At 38.3% G+C, this 21108-nt stretch overlaps 1 protein-coding gene across 1 annotated transcript in view; it reads left to right on the plus strand.

The window, feature by feature from the left end:
* Positions 1–3583: 3583 nt before the first annotated feature.
* Positions 3584–21108, plus strand: part of trim71 (tripartite motif containing 71, E3 ubiquitin protein ligase) — a 60897-nt gene continuing 43372 nt past the window's right edge. Inside the window, exon 1 of the mRNA XM_057827963.1 lies at positions 3584–5225. Within this exon, the coding sequence (XP_057683946.1) occupies positions 4497–5225 (729 nt within the window). The 5' untranslated portion in view covers positions 3584–4496. The remainder of the gene's footprint in view (positions 5226–21108) is intronic.

Genomic DNA, 21108 nt, shown 5'->3' on the forward strand with positions numbered 1-21108 from the left:
AGAAATCTCAAAGGTGTTGTCCATCAAATGGAATGTTTATCCACTGTGGCATATCTGCATAGCCCTTGGCCTGTTCCAAAGCCTTTTAAAATCCATTTTACTTGTTGAGGTGTGACTTTAAATCACCCTACTGTCATGCTACCGGCCTTTGGGCCTATAATCCGCTTTTTTCCCCCTTTTTTTTCATTTAGACTTTACTGAAACGGAACAGAATAGTACTGGACATTTTTCAAATGAACACATTTTAACTAATGAGGGAAAATTAATAAAAACCTAAAATCTTGGATATAGTAAAAATACAAAAGTACATTTTGAAAAGAAGTTTGGCAAATACTGCACACCAAAGGTTTTGTCTCAACATTGATCGGGACGATATACAATTCTCACAAATATCAACCTAATTAATTGAAAGGCTGATCAATGCAAAAATAAATGTTTACTTATACTAACTTTCACATGTATCAGTTCAGGTGAGACACCATTTCATTTAAACCTTTGTTTTCAAAAACAAACATATTGAAAACATCCAGAATAAATGTATTTTATTAGAAAATTGATTTTAGTGCTGCAAAGATTAATCGATTAACTCGAGTATTCGATTAGAAAAAAAAAATTCAAATTAAATTTTGCTGCCTCGAGTATTTGTTTAATTAAAGTGGCGCCATAATGGTTTGCTTAGAAAGGGCATTTAGTTTTATTGATTTGGGTGGATACACTGCCCTCTAGTCTGCCTCATTTCACATGGCTGAATCCAGCTGCTCCCTGTTAAGTCCAACAAACGCTAAGTTTTTGTTTGAGCTAATGTATTTTTAATGCATTCGCAATTGAGTTTAAAGGTATATTTAGCCGTTTTTTGTGGGAATATGTTAACTATTTGTTAGGAGCATAGTAAAAAAAATATTGGCATTTTATAGCATTTAAACTAGTTGACTTTTGCTAAGTTAGCCAATTGTTGTTTTGTTCACATATAACCTTATTTCTTTTTTTTCTTTTTTTGAGGCTCAGTTCAGTTATTTTAATTTTCTTAATGTTCCTTATCCGATTACTCGATTATTCGAACTAACTAGTTCATCGATTAATCGACTACTAAAATAATCGATAGCTGCAGGACTAAATGATTTTATTAGCAAATTGAAATGGCAATATTTGAACATATATTAACATACACAATAAATACAAATTTAGTAATCTCAACTATCCAGGAATGCAAAAAATAAACATTTGTCTTCTGACTAGGGCTGCAGTGATCGATTATTTTAGTAGTCAATTAATCGATGAACCATTAGTTCGAATAATTGCGTAATCGGATAAGGAACATGAAAAATTAAATTACCTGAGCTGAGCCTCAAATGGTATAAAAAAATAAATGAGGATCTACGTACAACAAAAACTTACATAGCAAAAGTCCGCTAGTTTAAATGCTATAAAATGCTAATTTTTTTTACAATGCTCTTAACAAATGGTTCAGACGCATATTACCACAAAAATTGGCTAAAAATAGCTTTAAACTAGGGCTGTCAAAATTATCGCGTTAACGGGCGGTAATTAATTTTAAAATTAATCACGTTAAAATATTTGCCGCAATTAACGCACATGCCCCGCTCAGATTAAAATGACAGCAGTGTAATGTCCGCTTGTTACTTTTTTGTTGTTTGGCGCCGTCTGCTGGTGCTTGGGTCCAAATGATTTTATGGGTTTGGGGAGTGAGCATGGTGTAATGACATCAACAATGGCGAGCTACTAGTTTATTTTTTTGATTGAAAATTTTACAAATTTTAAGAAAACGAAAACATTAAGAGGGGTTTTAATATAACAATTCTATAACTTGTCCTAACATTTATCTTTTAAGAACTACAAGTTTTTCTATCCATGGATCAATTTAAGAGAATGTTAATAATGTTAATGCCATCTTGTTGATTTATTTTTATAATAAACAAATACAGTACTTATGTACCGTATGTTGAATGTATATCCGTCTTGTCTTATCTTTTCATTCCAACAATAATTTACAGAAAAACATAGCATATTTTATAGATGGTTTGAATTGCGATTAATTATGATTAATTTTTAAGCTGTAATTAACTCGATTAAACATTTTAATCGTTTGACAGCCCTACTTTAAATAACGAATGCATAAAAAATTGCTCAAACAAAATTGTAGCTTATGTTGGTCTTAACAGGGAGCACCTGGATTCAACCATGTGAAATGAGACAGACTAGAAGGCAGAATATCCACCCAAATCAATAAAACTAAATGCAAACATTTTCAAAATAAACCATTACAACGCCACTTAAACGGATACTCGAAGCAGCAAAATTTAATTTGAATCTTTTTTTCTAATCGAATACTCGAGTTAATCGATTAATTGTTGCAGCACTACTTCTGACCACTTAAGTTAAATATAGCTGAAAAAAACTTCTTGGAGTATAACAAAAATAAAAATTGAGCCTTCCTTCAGGTAAAACTACTGCTTTTGTCTACAAGCACGGCCAAACTTGACAAAAAATTGAAAACTTTTCACTTAGATTGTGATTAATGTATCTGGAAAAAAATGCATATGCTGCAAATAATTTTTTTAAACATAAATTTAGAAAATTAATACATTTTAAATCAATGCATGTCATCAACCAATTAAACGTGCGTTTGAGGGGAAAAATTTAGCAAGTGAAAAGGGATAAATGTAAGTGAACATAATGAAAATAATTCACTTAATAACGGTAAGGTCAATTCCATTTTTACAACATAGGGGAACACAACATTTCCTATATACACTAACTGAATTTATTATATAATGCAAATAAAATGGCTTAAAAATCGGTGAGGACAATTTGAGAATCCCGAAAATTTGGTAGTTATGTCCCTATGCAAAACCTTCGATTCTCTGAGATTAAATCATCCAAAGTGAACATTCGCAAAATGTTAATATTTTGCATACAACAAAACGCATTTTCAAAACGCAGCACGTTCGCAACTAATTATTTGCCCCTCAATAAGCGATATATTTCCCAATTAATGCAGCGTTAGATGCATTTTTTTCTCTAAATCGGGTATCCAATTTAATATAAAGCTAAAGATTAGTTGACATTATCCTAATGGGGAACGAAGCTAGCCGGTGGAGAAACGGGCGAAGATTTTACAAGAAAATCCATCGATGATTTATACCTTTTATGACTTATAAATTCACATGTATAGGCCCACACGCCGTGATTTGCGAGTCGCATCGATACATTCATGTAGAGTACAGTAAAAACATTTCTACTTAAAACTAACAGCTTAATCGGCCGGTACAACAATATCAGCATCAATCATGTTGGCTCGATGCCCTGTCGGGATACGGCTACTTCCTGAGGGACTATAAATCAAACATAATGAACGACTCTGGGTTTAGTCCGGTGTCGTTTAATTCAATTTTAAGAGTGCTGTTATAGCGTCAAAACAAATTGATCATACTTAGCGTTTTTTTTTTTTTTTTTCCTAAATTGTAGAAAGCAACTGTCACACGCAATCAGACTCGGGTACGAGCGCGTGCACACACCTCCTCTTCGCCCCGCCCCTTCCTCCCAGTCCCTGCAGCGGAAGTGAGTCCATTTTCCCCCCTCCTCAATCGAACTGGAGCTGCACTCGGAGCCACAGCCCGGGCAACACGCGCCCGTGGGAGCGCTTACCTTCAGCCAACGTTGATGGTTCTATCCCGGAGAGGAAGCAAGAAAAAAAGGAAGAAAAAGCGAGGACGACCGAGTGGAGGCTCGGACCGAATAGTATTCATCTGCTGTGTTTTTTTGCCCCATGCTGTCTGTGAAATTCCTCCACGCCGAGAGCGAGCACAGCTGGGAGGTGGACCGTTTTCTGTTACAAGGGTGATCTGTAAGCGACTACATGTTTGATTCTGGCGTCCTCGCCACGCAATTTCCTCTCCGTGGTTGTCGCTTTGCCGAATTGCCTTCCACCGTCGGGTTCGAGGTTCGACTCCCAAGCTGAATTCCCACCGGTGATGGTCCACTGGAGACGAAAACGCAAGAACTGATCTGAACTAAACTGCCATTTTCCGTTTTGAACGCCAAGCTCTGTGGTCATGTTGCCTAACCGTTGGGGGAGGAGAGACTGAGCCCCCCCTCAGCATAAAACGCCGACCTAAACTCACTCCAATTTTTTAAATTTTTTATTTAATGAACCTCAATTTAACACCACCTGCCTCCCACACGGAATCAATAACGTTGTTCAATGTTGTCACGTTTCAGGGATTGATTGATAACGCCTTACTGCCACCCGATAACTCAATATAGAGACTACCTCGTCGATTTTGCATCACATTCGAGTTATGTAAGAGTCATATCTGTACGCCGATGAACATCGTTCTCCTCGGTGAAGTGACTTTAATGCCTCATGAATCTACCTCAAGCAAAAACGTTTTTCCAGCTCGACACATCAGCTCGACTTGTGCCCAAATGTATACCTCACCTGTAAACTGAGCCTTTTTTTTGTGGTGACGCCACAGATGGCTTCGTTTCCAGACTCGGACCTGCAGACGTGCCCGCTCTGCAAGGAGCTTTGTGGTTCCTCGGCCCCTATTTCCTCCAGCTCATCCACTTCCTCTTCCTCTTCCCATACCTCGAACTCCTCCAGCCAGACCAGCAGGAGGCTCCACGTCCTACCCTGCCTCCATACGTTCTGCAGGCAGTGCCTGGAGGGCCAGCGCAGTCCAGGTGACCCTCTCAAATTACGCTGCCCCACCTGCGACCAGAAGGTGTCCATCTCCGAGGCCGGTGTGGACTCTCTGCCTTCCTCCAACTTCCTCTTCAACAACCTGTTGGATGTGGTGGTGAGCACCGAGGAGCAGATTCAGAACAAGAATGGCCACCACCACCCTCAGCGAGGAGGCTTGGGTTCATCTGGCTTCCATCACACCCAGGGAGGCCTTTTGCACCCCCATCTCATGGGAGAGCCTCAGTGCAGCTCCTGCGATGAAGAGAACCTGGCCACCTCCCACTGTCTCGACTGCCAAGAGTATCTGTGTGACAACTGCGTGCGTGCCCATCAACGGGTGAGGCTGACCAAGGACCACTTCATTGAGAGGCTCGGGGAGAACCTCCACCAGGCCCGAGTCAACAGTAACCCAGGCCAAGCGGGCATGCCTGTGTCACTCGCCCAATCCCTACAGAACAACTTTGCCCTGCTGTCCCTCTTCCAGGACCGCATGAGCTTCTGCCAACAGCACGACAATGAGGTGAGCAAAAACACATGCATTGTGTAGTAGCAGGGCCGGCCCAGGCCATTTTGGGGCCCTAAGCAAAATAACGCAAAGGGGCCCATATTTTTGGCCCACCATTTCGTCACAGAGTACTGTGAAACCCATACATTCAATCCAACCCATACGTCCATATTTTGTATATTAATCAGATTTTGTTTCACTGCATACTTCAAACATCTCCCCCCAAATGATTTGTCAGTACTTACAGTAGATAGCGCCAAACCTTTTTCTAAAAGAGAAAGAAGTTAGGGAAGAACTTTTATTTTTTTTAAGCTTGTAATCAAGTATCAAAACTCACAAAAGTCAAATAAACTGTAGTAAACAAAATACAAATGAAACAATTGCCAGATTGGGGGCCCCCTAGTGGTCAGGGGCCCTAAGGAGCTGCATAGTCTGCGTTTAGGCTGGGCCGGCCCTGGTAGTAGGCCTGCACAATACCGTATTGGCACGAATATAAGACAGCCCTGATTATAAGACGACCCCCTCTTTTTCAAGTTTGATAAGCCTTTTACAACCCCAAATTTTTATACCGAAAATAATTACAGTACATCTGAAACAAATGGTTATAACAATATATTTGAGAGAAGAAGCATGTTATTTTGCCTCATTCAAATCTTAATATCTGAACATTTAAATAGTATGTAAACTAAGTGCAATCATATTCATAAATGAATGGCTTCTGGTTTTTGAAATGTAAATAAACCAATCTACTGTGATGAAACAAAATTGCAATAACTGCATTAACCATTAAAGTGAGGTCTAACTGTAACTGTAGTCTTGAAACAAATCTGAATAAGGAAAAACATTGCAAAAAATGCAAACTGGTTAAACTTTAGCTGAGATCTGTCATGACAGAACGTTACTCAAGTTCAGCATTCGCTTCAATGATATCTGGCGCCATCTAGCGTCGTGAATGGGTATAGTGTCTAGACCCTGAATATAAGACGACTCCCACGTTTTCAGTCTTAATGCAAAAAACACCGTCTTCGGGCCAATACAGTATTTCGTTTGAATATCGCCATCGCAATGTACGTATTAGGAGTGGGAACCTCTTTGTACCTCACGATACGATCATAAGCAGAGTTGACTTTTGGGGCGGGGCAACATGTTGATGACCCCGAAACACAGTGTCAACAATAAAATAACTTACAAGAATATATATAATAATAAGTTGACAAAGAGCGTTTTTTTGTTTCCCATCATTCTTGAGGGGAATTCTAAATCAGGCTGCTTAGGCAATTCTTTTCGCCAAGATCATCATCCATTGAATATGGTACGCCCGCAGGTGTCGTGCCAATGTAGTTACCCCAGTCAAAAATCGTATCAGCTGGGCTGAGCCATATGGAGGTAGATTTGTGTGTTTATTATTCAATCAAAAAAAAAAAGTTGCTTCAATCAAAATATATATTTTCAATAAAAAAAGTGGCTTCAATCAAAAAAAATGTGTTTAAATGCAAAAATAAAATTTGAAACTCAAAAAAAAAAATACATGTGAAAGCTTTACATGACGACTCTGCGACACGAAGACACAATGACTGTGTTGCTGAGTGGCCTTGCGTTCATATGGTGTCGGCGAAGACTGAAGGCAAAGACGCAAACCTTGGAATCCTGCCTCCAAAGTGGAAGAATTCGATTGCGGGGGCTTGAGGGGGGGCTTGCTCCGCATGCATACCAAAGGCTCCCGCGACCGCGCCAATAACGTCAGCACTCGTACACGTCACATTGGGCGTGCGCAGCCGTGCTACTAAACATTAAAAACAGCAAATATGGCGGAATGTCGGCTTTAATTTACTGTTTTTATAATATTTTGAATTTAAATAGGTTGAATGTTTCCATTTTTGTGCCTGTTTGAACAAAAGAAAATGCCATTGCTTGGAGTGGGCAGGCATGTTGTCTTCCAGGCTGAGGAGGTCAAAGTGCATCATGCGCTGTCGCCTTGTAAATCTGCACTGCCCCCTAGGGCCTGGCGTGAATACTACATCGTTTTCATGGGGAATTGCGACATTGTTCCAATGGAGACGGAACCATATAAATGCAAACATCAGGTTTTTCGTCTTGTCGGAGAGTCACCATGGAAACAGCCCCTTAGTCTCATCAATACTGCCGCTATTTCGGTGATTGGTGACATACATTTGACAGCAAGGGTACGGCGGCTCATGAGTGTCAAACTACATTTAACCAAATATTCTACAGTATGCAAGCGAGGAAAGCGGCATAAAGCCAAAAATGCGCACCAGAGTGGCCAAAACATTGACTTATTTCAACGAAACAAAGGAGGGCACACTATTGTGTCCTGTCTCTTCAATGCCAAGATAGGCTGCACGTCGGCCGTGAATGAAAACCTAAAACACCGTCACCCAGTTGTAATTTTGGAAGACGACAGGAGACAATTACAAGCTGACTGATCGTAAGTTCATCTAACTAATTAACGACATGTTTTATTGAAGTTGCTTAGCCTATCGCGATATGCAATGAGTCCATCTATCGTACGGTAAATAAAAATGAGAGCGGTACATTTGTGCGTGCGTGCTAATGGCACGAGACTCCAGTTCCTTTAACAGATGTTTATTGATCATCAACACGCCGTAGAATTAAAGTTCAGACATACAAAATAAGGATACACATCTATATTAAACAGTGTAAACGTTAGCATTGCTACATTGAGGGTAATGGGGGTAAAAAAAGACAACCTACTTTAGCCTGCTATAAAACATTGGCAGTCTTCTCCAAAACGCAAACTTGCGGTTAAAAGGTGACACTTCAACCATGAAAAATCGCTGGTTAACAGCATTCGCAAATGAAAAAAAATGATTACTGACGCCACACGCAATGACAAAAAGAACTTTTTTGCAGAGTGTAAAGCTTACGGTTAGAGGTTTTGCGAACATACTTCCGGTGAACATTTCAAAATAAACATCATGATTTCATTTAAACGAATCCTCGAAGCATCAAAACTTGATTTGAAGCAGTTTTCTAATCACATTACTGAAGTTAATTGATTAATCGTTGCAGCACTGTGTTGTAATGTTTTGTTTTGAACGTGTTTGCGCTTAGTTTTATTGATTTGGGTAGATACACTGCCCTTCTAGTGGCGACAGTTCATATGACCCAACTGATTTCACATGGCTGAATCCAGCTGCTCCCTGTTACGACCAACACAAGCGAAGTTTTTGTTTCTGCCAATGTTTTTTTTTAATGCATTCGTAATTTAGTCCAGAAGTATATTTAGTTTTTTTGTGGGAATATGCGGTTGAACCCTTTAAGAGCATTGCTTAAAAAAAGTTAGTTAGCGGACTTTTGCTATTTAAGATACCCAATTGTTCTTTTGTTGTACTTAGATCCTCATTTATTTATTTATTTTTGTTTATTTATTTTTAATACAGTTTGAGGATCAGCTCAGGTATTTTAATTTTTTGTTCCTTACCCGATTATTCGAACTAACTAGTTCATCGATTAATCGACTAAATAATCGTTAGCTGCAGCCCTAATATGAATACAATCATATATTGTGATTTTGCATTTTTTGCACTTTCAGTTCTTAAATGAATAGTACATAAATAGATATAGTTAAAGCAAATTGAAGCACCTTTAATCTATGATGTAACGAAAATACAGGAACTAAGATAACATTTTTATAATGAAGCATATTATGAATTGTTTAAAGACTATAAAATAAAGAAAAAAATTAAGAATACGATGATAAATGAGAAACCAAAGGGGAAACTCAGGAAAAACAATCTAATAAAATGCTGAATACAATACATTACTATAAAAACAACCAAGTCAACCAAAGTCTTCCCAAACAGAGATATTCAAGTCATCTGGTGAAAATTGTTCTAGTTTTCATATTGCAATATATCGCAACCCCCCTAAAAACTTGCAATATAAGTTTTTTTTTTTTTTTACAATATCATTCAGCCCTTTTGTGTAGTATTTATTAGAAACATTAGGGACGTCCAGAATATGGGATGGTTTCAAACTTAAATTGAAAATACCACAAGAATGCCAAAACAAGGTAAGAAAATTAAATGGTATTTTGTCATTTTGTGTTTATTTTTTAAAGATGTTATGTTGTTATAGCCTACCATTGCTATTGGTGGTTGAAGATTGACACAGCTGCTAGTGCACTTTTTTGTTCCCATCAGCGGCAAAAAAAAAAGTTGATTCTCTGACGAGCATGTCTTAAATCCGCGGCTTGAAAGTTGTTTTACCTTGGGCAGTACAAAACAGCAACCTAAAATTACCAGTTATAAAGCAAACGTGTATTAATGATGCAAAAATTCTGTTATGAAGTTATTTGCAGTGCCAAAACACTGCCAAAATGCGTGGTTTTAAATTATTCAGTGTTGTATTTGTCACTCTTGGGCACATTTATTTGAATTTATGGAGTGCAAAACCTCAACTCAAACTGGGGCTTTGTGGCAGAAGGGATTGAAGGAAATATTTAAACCAAGTGGAAGCCATCCACTTGACTTGTATAAATAAAGTTGTGTTCAAATTATTCAAACCCCACTGCAGTAGTGTTATTCTAGGAAATTATTTTTCTTAATTAGATCACATCACACTTGTAAAATCGACAATTTAATCTGTTTATGAATGTGAATTTTGAGCAGATCTGTAGGAAAAAATAACTTAAGTGCAGAACATTATATTAAATGAAATGAAGTATAAATAATCTACCTATTCCTTAAAATTTGCTGACTGCTGGAGGAAAAAATGTAAACAGTCAAACAATTAATTGCAGTTTCTTTTCTGTGTGATGGGTGCTATTTTTCAGTGACATCAAGCGACCGTGATGAGAACGACATATAAAATGTAATATTCTCCACCTCGTCCTGTATTCCACAGAATATTTTGATTTGAAGACTTGAAATCTGTGGTAAATTGACTGTGAGGACTAAGTTTGCCCACGTCTGGCTTTTAGAGCCAGAATTAAGTCATGTACTAGTAGAGTATGAAGGTTGTGACTAGGCATGTGCCGGTATGATATTCTGATTGAATGATAACCTTAAGCCAAAATATCACGGTTTCACGGTATCACAGTATAGCAATTACAGCTCTAAAATGTGTTACTTTGAGATATCTGGGTTTAAAAAAAAAAAAAAAACTTGATTTTTATTTTTGAAAACATTAGCAAATTGGTAGATAAGTATAATGTTAAGTTAAAAAATGTATATTCTATATAAAAATAAATGCAGTCCTTTAGATGAGCCTAAACCCACAGCCACAGCTCAACATTATGACCGTTAGAACAAAAATAATTATTTTCCATAAAAAGCACAATTGAATGACTCTAACCATGTTTACATTATCTTGTAGCTGGTGGGAAACGCTCATGACAGTGTTTACTAGAGGTGGGAATCTTTGGGCACCTAACGATTCGATTACGATTCAGAGGCTACGATTCGATTATAAATCGATTATTGAATTGATTATTGAAAAAAAAAAAAGCCTCGCAGTAATAAACGACGATTTCAGTATCAAGTTAACAGTTAAAAACAATACATAATATACTCAAATCCCCATTCTGTATCAGCAGCTTTAAACTACATTCAATTAGTTTAATGTTGGGAATCAACCGTTAAAGTTGTTAAAATTGCTCCCGTTATTCCATAATTTCCCTTTTGTCTACTTTCTACACGTGAAAGTTTTAAAACTATTTTAAAGATAGATTCAAGTCAATATTTTACCGACTTAGGGGTATTTTAGATAAAAAGTTAATTAGGTTCGCTTGGAAGGTTCGCTACAACAGCCTTGCAGGGAAGTCTACTTCTGTAAGATGGCGGCCGTTTACGAACGCCCGAATCTAGCTTTCTGTACATGTTCTGCTAACACACAGTCTAGTTTGCATCTAGTCCAATATAAATATGATATCTACCATACCATTATGTGGAGCTGTCGGCAGCAGTCAGGTATGATGTTGTTTTTTTATCTCGCGGCATGAGTTGGCGTGAGTTGAGCATTGGCATTACCCGAGGGGCCAGGTAATGACAAGCATGATGTTTAGCTACTCTCGCTCTGTTCCTCATTGCGTCCCGAAGACTGCGCGGCGCGCTGAGTGTGTTTTACTTCCGCTTTACTTGACATATTTCAATAATCGGAATTTGGATGTTTGTGAATCGTTCTCGAATCTTCCACGGCCGAATCGGGAATAATCTAAAAATCGGAAATTTCGCACACCTCTAGTGTTTACCAATCTTTAATTTTGTATAAATGCAAAATCATATTGGAGGTATTGCCTCCTCGGCAGTCACACTCCGAAAACATGTTTTAAATGTCGGTTGGCCCTCCTCCTCTTTGCCGCGGCTGTCTGTAACTTTTCTGTAGCCGAAGTATTGCCATACCAGCGATTTAGTTTTTTTTTCGATGGGGGAAAAGTTCAGGGGTTTCACCTCCTCCAGCCAGCGTGTAGCACAGCTGACTCACTGACAACTGGTGGGGGAGGGTTGAGCCTTGCAGCTGCAAGCGAGGGATTTCTCCATGCATTTTTGGGACATTAAAAATAGCTAATACCTTAGGGACGGTATGACGGAAATTTTTTGCGGATTTGAAACCTTGACGTTTTCATACCACGGTATAACTTGAAACCGGTAATTGGCACATGTCTTAGTGGTGACCTGAAGTGGACAAAAATATCTACACCTAACATGCCTGTTATTGTGTTATATAATTTAATATACAGTGGTACCTCTACATACGATCACTTCGACACACGATCTTTTCGACATCCGACGTAAAATTTGAGCCGCCATTTGTTTCTACATCCGACGAGTTGCTCGAAATACGACGACATGACAGCACTGCAAACGAACGCATGGTGGATTTTCTTGTGTGAGAAATCAACACAGTTTTCAAAAAAAGTTGATACAGTTGGAGAAACAAGGAAAAAAGTGATGCTTACCTTTGAAATGAAGATGCAAGTTATAGAAAAATATGAGCTTGGGGTGCGCGTCCCTGAACTGGCTCAACAATACAGCTCCATTGTCCTCTTCCGACCACCGTTCGCCACTATTTATAAGTTAAGGTGACAATTATTATTGTGGTAACATTGCCAAGGAAATCGCCAGCTTTGTCACGTTTTTATCATTTATTTAAGAACTTATCCAACACAAAACGCCCATTGTCTTAAGCAGTTGACTGCTCTCAAGAAAACGAAAGTATTATCTCTACCGCACCGACCTATCTCACTGAGACGTCAGCTTCGCGGTGCGTTCAGGGACAGTAAAAAGTGTCCGCCATATTAGAATCCGATTCGTTACATTATTTACAGGAATAATTATTAATTATTCTTCTTATTATTATATTATTCTGAATTATTTATTTATAACTTATTTGTTTTTCTATGTTTAATTGCCATTTGTAACAGTGCCAGCAGTATTTATTAAGAATTTAGTGTATGTTTTTAGGCTTTGGAACGAATTAATGGAATTATAATGTATTCCTATGGGAAAATCCTGCTCGACATACGACCAGTTCGACTTACAAACAAGGTCCTGGAACGAATTAAATTCGTATGTAGAGGTACCACTGTATACGCTTTTAAGATTTGATACAGGATTAATCCACTTGATAATTGGTAGAAAACTTTATTCTAAAAATATCTTATAGCTTCAATCCAACTAATAATGCGTTTTTTCCTTAGCTTTGTTTAGTCTAGGTCGGTGGTCAGCAACCCGCGGCTCTAGAGCCGCATGTGGCTCTAGAGCTATGGCCTAGTAGCTCCCTGGAGCTTTTTCAAAAATGTTTGAAAACGGAAAAAAGATGGGAGGGAAAAGTATATTTTGTTTTAATATGATTTCTGTAGGAGGACAAATATTCTTCTAATCCATTAATTTTGTAATGAATAAACATTAGGGCTCATTATGTATTTGTAGCCAACCTAGTCATTTTGATAGTAGGCTGTAGATACATACAGCATGTGTTGCTGTCATAATAAGGCTTATTAAGGCTTTTAATTTTTTTACGGCTCCAGACATATTTGATTTTTGTTTTTTTTTTTGGTCCAACATGGCTCTTTCAACATTTTGGGTTGCCGACCCCTGGTCTAGGTACAGTACAAATCACAAGACCAAACACATGTTAAAAAAATAGCTTCACTAGTGGATTATATGCGTTCTACATTTTACTTAAAGAGCAGATTTTTGCCTGTCATAATGCATAGCTAACATATTGATAGAAATGAGTATAACTGTATAGGGCTGCAGCTATCGATTTTAGTAGTCGATTAATCGATGAACAAGTTAGTTCGAATCATTGAGTAATCGGATAGGAACATAAAAAATTAAAATAGCTGAGCTGAGCCTCAAATGGTAAAAAATAAATAAATGAGAATCTCTGTACAACAAAAGAACAATTGGCTAACTTACATAGCAAAAGTCTGCTAGCTTAAATGCTATAAAACGTTCACAATGCTCTTAACACATGGTTCAGACACATATTCACACAAAAAAGGCTAAATATACCTAGAAACTAAATTACAAAGGCATTAAAAAAGCATTGGCTTGGCTTATTTTGATTTTAACATGGAACAGCTGGATTCGGCCATGTGAAATGAGGCAGACTAGAGGGCAGTGTATCCACCCAAATCAATAAAGCTTAATGCAAACACTTTCAAGACAAACCATTACAACGCCACTTTAATGAAACGAATATTCGAAGCAGCAAAATTTAATTCGATTATTTTTTTACTCATTGAATACTCGAGTTAATCGTTGCAGCACTATAACTGTTACTTATATTTTAAAAAATGAATGTTGGACCAGTTATCAGAAGTTGGATAATTTCCCAGTGACGCACTTGATGATCACTCACGGCTCGTTGGTTGGGAATCACTGTATAATGCAATATGGCAGAGAACCATACTCGGGACCATATGGAAAGAGGTTCAAAGGGAACTGAGTGGCTTTTTGCCTAGTTCTCCACAGACAACATGGCTGCATTTACACACGCATCCATGCATAAATACATGCAGAGACAGCCTAATGTGTACCACACCAAGCATTCAGGTCCAGAAGATTGGGGCCCCCAAAGTAACAACCCATGCTAAAGTTATTTGTTTGATCATGTGATCTGGATAAAGTTGGCTGCAACAGAGCTCTTCTTGGTTGTGCCATATGGTCTGAATGAATAAGGTATGATGGGATGGGGGTATTTTAAGCTCCGGTTCATGTGGGGAGAGGAAATGTCTTCCTAAATGTAATTTGTGGCAGACAGGAGGCAGCCATCTTGTTTTCTTACTTGCAAGTCATAAGGTTGCAAAAAAAGGACATTTTATTTAAGGTATGCTCTTCATAGGGAAAACGTGTGTAAATCTAACTAAAATCACATCACATTACATGTAACCAACTTTTTGGAAATATGTTGAGGTCGAGCGTAATCTGCCATTTGCAATGTTTTGTGGCGACCAATATTCGCAGTGACCCTCCCCCTGCATTTCCAGTAAATAGGTGGGCTTCGTTTTCCAGTAAGAGATTTTTTTTTTCCTCCCCCCAGTAAGGCCGCCCGCACTCACTGTGGTCCCTGGGGGAGGGAATGACACAAGAGAAGGTCATGCTTTCTCTACCTGTGAGCCAAGTAGGATTGTGGGTGTGTCTTAGAGCTCTCAATATTGTTCAACACACCATCCTGATGGTTGTCATGTCTTAGCAAATTTGTCCACCACAAATTGAAGATGGTGATCAATACGGGCCTCTTTAAGTGGAATTTTTTCATTAAAACATATGAGAATAATTCTGTTGATTGCTGAGTTGGATAGTTTTTTACGGTGGCCGAGAGGTGTCAGGCGAAATGGAAAGTCCAAACACTTTGCAAATAGAAAAAAGCACGAACCCAAATTGCAAACGCTTTGCAAAAGAAAAAAGCACGAATGCAAACTGCCACAACACGATCCCCAATTCCTAAACCGCGATTGCAATTGGCAAAAGCACGAATCCCAACTGCCACAACACGACAGCATATAGCTCGTAGCACAACAGCAAATGGCTCACAGCACAGCAGCAAAATCACGCAACACAACGGCAAGTGGATGACCCGGAAGTTTAAAAAAAAAAAAAAAAAAAAAAAGACGACACTTTGTGACCATCTATATGGACCTAATGAAGTTGCCCCCCCCCCCCCCCCCCATCAGATGCAAATTTATATTATTTATTTTTGTGCTGCAACGGTTTTGTTGATACAGTATTATGCTTTTATAGAGATATTAATTTCGAGTGGTGACGTCACTCGTAGCTTTTCCTCAGTTTAGCTCCCGCGGCTAATGGAGCGTACCAACTCTCTCAATAACAGGGGGGTGTCCTAAAAACTAGCTAGCACGAACGTAGCACAAACGAATGGCACCACTTCTGAACTATTTTGCTGTAAATGAGGGGCTTAGAGGGATGTCAGCACTCGAAATTAGTATCTCAAGCCCCCAATTTACTGCAAAATGTACCCGAATTTGTGTTATGATCATGCTAGTTATTATGACACCCCTCTGTTATTCAGAGAGTTGGTACGCTCCATTAGCCGCGGGAGCTAAACTGAGGAAAAGCTACGAGTGACGTCACCACTCGAAATTAATATCTCAATAAAAGCATAATACTGTAGCTACAAAACTGTTGCAGCACAAACGATTAACATCATTTTTATATAAATTTGTGGGGTGGGGGCAACTTTATGGAGGTCCGTATAGATGGTCACAAAGCACATTTAATTGTATAAAGTGTCGTCTTTTTTTTGTTTGTTTGTTTGTTTGTTTTTTTAACTTCCGGGTCATCCTCTTGCCGTTGTGTTGCGTGATTTTGCTGTGAGCCTTTTGCTGTTGTGCTACGAGCTATTTGCTGTCGTGTTGTGGCAGTTGGGATTCGTGCTTTTGCCAATTTGCAATCACGGTTTAGGAATTGGGGATCGTGTTGTGGCAGTTTGCATTCGTGCTGCGAGCCATTTGCTGTCGTGTTGTGGCAATTGGGGTTCGTGCTTTTGCCAATTTGTAATCGCGCTTTAGGAATTGGGGATCGTGTTGTGGCAGTTTGCATTCGTGCTGTTTTCTTTTGCAAAGCGTTTTCAATTTGAGTTCGTGCTTTTTTCTATTTGCAAAGTGTTGGGACTTGGCATTTCGCCTGACACCTCTCGGCCACCGTAGTTTTTGACTCAAAAGGCTTTTCCTCTGTACTGTATATGCATGTTTACTGGGCTATTGGCTGTAGATCTATTTATTAAAGAACCAGTCTTGGCTGAGACAAGATTTATGTGATAATTTGTATGGTTGACCCTGCATCAAATGGAAGGCATGAAAATGTTTTGTGTCTATAAATTCTGGTACCCTCAAATGACAAAAGTCTACAATTCAATCATTTTTTTGTGGCTGTCTTGTCCAAAGGGAATGGACAGTTTCACACTTGCGGTATCATTGGCACAAGCGAGTGCCGTACTTGTGTGTGGAAGCTGAAATGGAAAATGGGATTACATCAAAAGGGCGCCCTGGGCTTGCTGCGACGTCACCCTCCGACACCCAAATCCACGCGCCGCTCGGTCGGAGAAGCGGCTAATGATATGATAATCCTCTGTCAGTCTTTGCCATAGATTAAACGGTCGTCAGCACTACAAAGGACCTCGCTCTGCTTGTGAATTACCTCCCACAAACACACGAAATGGACATATTAAGTTGCTGTGACTATATTCTAGTGCAGTGGTTCTAACCTTGCTAAACTTACCGAACACCAAGAGTTTCACACGCGCATAAACCAAACCCTTTGGAATTAGGAAAACCTTTTTTTCCCCCCAACTTTAAAATCAATATATCTAAGCTAACAAGCTAAAACCTAAGCCAATTTCCAGTCAAATCTCTTCTCATTTAGATAGCATGTTTTTAAAGAGGTCAAAATGTGTTTTTATCTTTATACTAGAGCTGTCAAAATTATCGCGTTAACGGGCGGTAATTAACCTTTAAAATTGATTACGTTAAAATATTTGACGCATTTAACGCACATGCTCCACTCAAACAGATTAAAATCACAGCACAGTGTCATGCCCATTTGTTACTTGTTTTTTTGGTGTTTTGTCGCCCTCTGCTGGCGCTTGGGTGCGATTGATTTTATGGGTTTCAGCACGATGAGCATTGTGTAATTATTGACATCAACAATGGCGAGCTACTAGTTTATTTTTTGTTTGAAAATTTTACAAATTTTATTAAAACGAAAACATTAAGAGGGGTTTCAATATAAAATTTCTATAACTTGTACTAACATTTGTCTTTTAAGAACTACAAGTCTTTCTATCCATGGATCGCTTTAAAAGAATGTTAATAATGGTAATGCCATCTTGTTGATTTATTGCTATAATAAACAAATACAGTACTTATGTACAGTATACTGAATGTATATATCCGTCTTGTCTTATCTTTCCATTCCAACAATAATTTACAGAAAAATTACATATTTTATAGATGGTTTGAATTGAGATTAATTAGGATTAATTAGCTTTTAAGCTGTGATTAACTCGATTAAAAATTTTAATCGTTTGACAGCCCTACTTTATACCTGAAGCATCATCAGACCACTAAACCGAGACTGGGCCAATGCGCATATCTTAGAATTTTTCATTCAAATTTGGAGGAATATACCGTATTTTTCGGACTATAAGTCACATTTTTTTTCATAGTTTGGCTGGGGGTGCGATTTATACTCCAGAGCGACTTATGTGTAAAATTATCAACACATTATTATATCATTTCACATGTTATTTTGGTGTTTTGGAGTGACACTGATGGTTTGGTAAACTTGTTAGCAAGTTCTTTATGCTATAGTTACTGTCTCTGAATAACTCCTGATAGTTATGTTACGTTAACATACCGGCCACATTCGCATTTTGTTGTTCGGCTGCATTTTATCGCCACGTGCGTTCATGCTTGCATGAATTTGTGCGTGCATGTTGATGGCACATGAGACTCCAGTTCCTTTCACAGATGTTTATTGGTCATCAACACGCTGTAAAATTAAAGTTCAGACATATAAAATAAGGAAATACATCTATATTAAACACTGAAAACGTTAGCATTGCTACATTGAGGCTAATGGGGAAAAAGAACAACCTACTTTAGCCTGCTATAAAACATTGGCAGTCTTCTCCAAAACGCAAACTTGCGGTTAAAAGGTGACACTTCAACTATAAAAAATCGCTGGTTGATAGCATTTGCGAATGGAAAAAATGAAACAAAAAATCTATTACTGACACCAAATGCAATGACGAAAAGTGCTTTTTTTGCGGAGTGTAAGTTTTACAGTTAGCGGTTTAACGAACGTACTTCCAGTGAATATTTTAAAATAAACGCACGTCATGTTTGATTTCTGGAGTTAATCCCACATACTTCATAATTCAGATTCTACACAAAGAATAGCTTTAAAATGACACCCTTTATGAAAAATCTGATTGGCAATGAATAATTATAATACTATTATATATAGTAGTAGTATACTATAATAATTTTTAGAATTGTTTTGAATCATGTTGGAAAGGCAGTGGTCTGAATCTGTTTACATTCCATTCTTTTGCACTAGTAAATGCTATCAGCATTTGACCTCATTGTTTATTTGTGATGTATTATTATTTGTTTGTTGATACTTTAATAAATAATTTAAGTGTTCCAAAATGTTTTGTGAATTAAAAAGCGTCAACAACAATTTTATTGCTAAATTAGTAAAAAAAAAAAAAAAAATTAGTCTACTATTTGTAAAAATACTCGGCTGACTAATCGGAGGAAGATTAGTTGTTTGGGGCGGCCCTAGTTTAAATTTCAAATGATATCAAATTTAATAAAGCGCCTTAAACAAAATGTTCGCCAAATTTGTACATAAAGTCGTTATGTTAAAAAAACCATGAATCTTCTCACAAATCCAATAAACAGTGTTAATTTACAACAATTTTGCCTGTTGATTTGCTTTTCACATTGGAAAATGAATTTAAACTCAATTCATTTCACATTGTTTTTATTTTTGTTTTCATGTCGACATACTCCATCGCATCCTTGCCTCACATACTATTTTCTTAGCGTAAAATTTGACGCAAAAGTTTTTTTTTTTTTTTTTTAATGCCAACGCAGTGCACGTTACCCGTCATACAAAGTGAGAGCCAACCTTCCACTGAGCAAACCAGTTTCTCCTCCCGTTAGATAGAGATTAGATAGAAAGAATTGGAATAAACCCTGGAAACTGGGGACTAACCAGTCCAAGTCTGGTTTAAAACGCCACTTTACAAAGCTTTAGTCAGCGTCCAAAAATGGGCCCCTGCGTGTCTTAACCTTCACCGAACCCCTTAGACTGACTCACCGAACCCCTGGGGTTCGATTAAACTCAGGTTAAGAACCACTGTTTAAGTGAGTAATGGTGAGTCAATTTATATGGATTATTTAGGTGCTTCCGCACTAGAACTGGTACAGGAAGCTTGAGTTTACAGTTGCTTTTGATTCAAGGCAAACGGAAGGCTTCTGAGTTTCTATTTTGTCTGCGCTATCCTGCCTTTTGTCTTGCGAGACAATGGACATTATGGTAGCCGGCGTTCCCCCTTTAGTCAGCTGTCGCTATTTGGTTTCATCTACTCCTGAAAGTGGCCATGCGGGTGTGTGGCGGTGGCCTTTTCTTTGCTTGTAACCTCTGCCATCTGCACGTAGTTATCCCGTGAATAGGGCTTAGGTGTGAGTGCACAAATAGTTGGCAGAGTTGGATTATGAAGTTCTGACTTCCAGGCTTCTAACGGAGAACATGTGGCCCGTAATTAGACAGCGTTGCCTTGTTTCCTGTGTGATCTGAACGTGTGTGTCCTGGCTTTTGATGTCCACCTAAGCGCCATGGCCCTTATAAATTTTATAGACCAAAAGGAGCCTTATCACAATCTGTGTTACGGACGGTCAGTTCTGTTTGGACCAAATGACAGTTCATTTTACCTTTGTTGTGTTGAGGTGGAAGACACAACATTGGCCTATTTTTTTTTTTAGAAATAACCTGGAGCATTTCTGAAGTTAATTCTACTTTCTGATTGAGACCATTCTAAAATGTTTTTTCTCTGTTAGCACAAGTAGGGCTTCAGACTGCAACCAAATGGTTGCTTTTTGCGACTAAAATTAAGCACCTTTCACATACCCCTAAACACTGTTAAAATCCCGGGATTTAAACGGACAGGCCTTGTATGTGAAAGCAATTTTTCGGGTCGACTGACACAGAAATTACGGGCATTTAACTGGTCGCGTCTTAGTATAATGTCAGAGTCCTTCCCGGGACGGGGCGTATGTGAAAGCAAGCGTTAAATTCCCATGTCACGGCACGATCGCTGATGACGTAAACATCATGGCGAGCCGATCGCCACTTCATCTTTCTTTGCAGTAAGGCAAAAAGCTGTAAACAAACATCGCAATTATCAACATAACAAGCTGGAAATGGCTAAATTAAACTGAAAACATAATGAAATTAAATTGCTACTGGATTGTAGAGCTGAGGAAGAGAGTCCATCGTCCGTCTTTGGAAATATGTGGTTTATTTTGTTGCTGATGTTAGGGTCCTCAACTTTCTGCTATGGTGTTCCATACGGGGGACACGATTTACGATTTGATTCAATACATTTAATGCGCTGAAAAGAAAATAACAATTGTATTTTTTGTTTCGGTTTTTTGCTACCGAGCAAAAATTAAATTTCCATCATATAAAAATGCATTTTAGGGCATAATATTTATGTGCTTGCTTCTTACTGATCTGACGAAATATTGTATAAAAGTGCTGAGAACAATCTTTACTGTTTGTAAATTGAGGCGGGGTACACTGTTGATTGTTACAGCTCTCTTAGCAGCTAGGTTTACTACATGAGCAAGACATCCTATTTGTGGTCCGAATCCATC

Source organism: Corythoichthys intestinalis, chromosome 22 (genome assembly GCF_030265065.1).
Source record: "Corythoichthys intestinalis isolate RoL2023-P3 chromosome 22, ASM3026506v1, whole genome shotgun sequence".
In the NCBI taxonomy this organism is placed as follows: Eukaryota; Metazoa; Chordata; class Actinopteri; order Syngnathiformes; family Syngnathidae; genus Corythoichthys; species Corythoichthys intestinalis.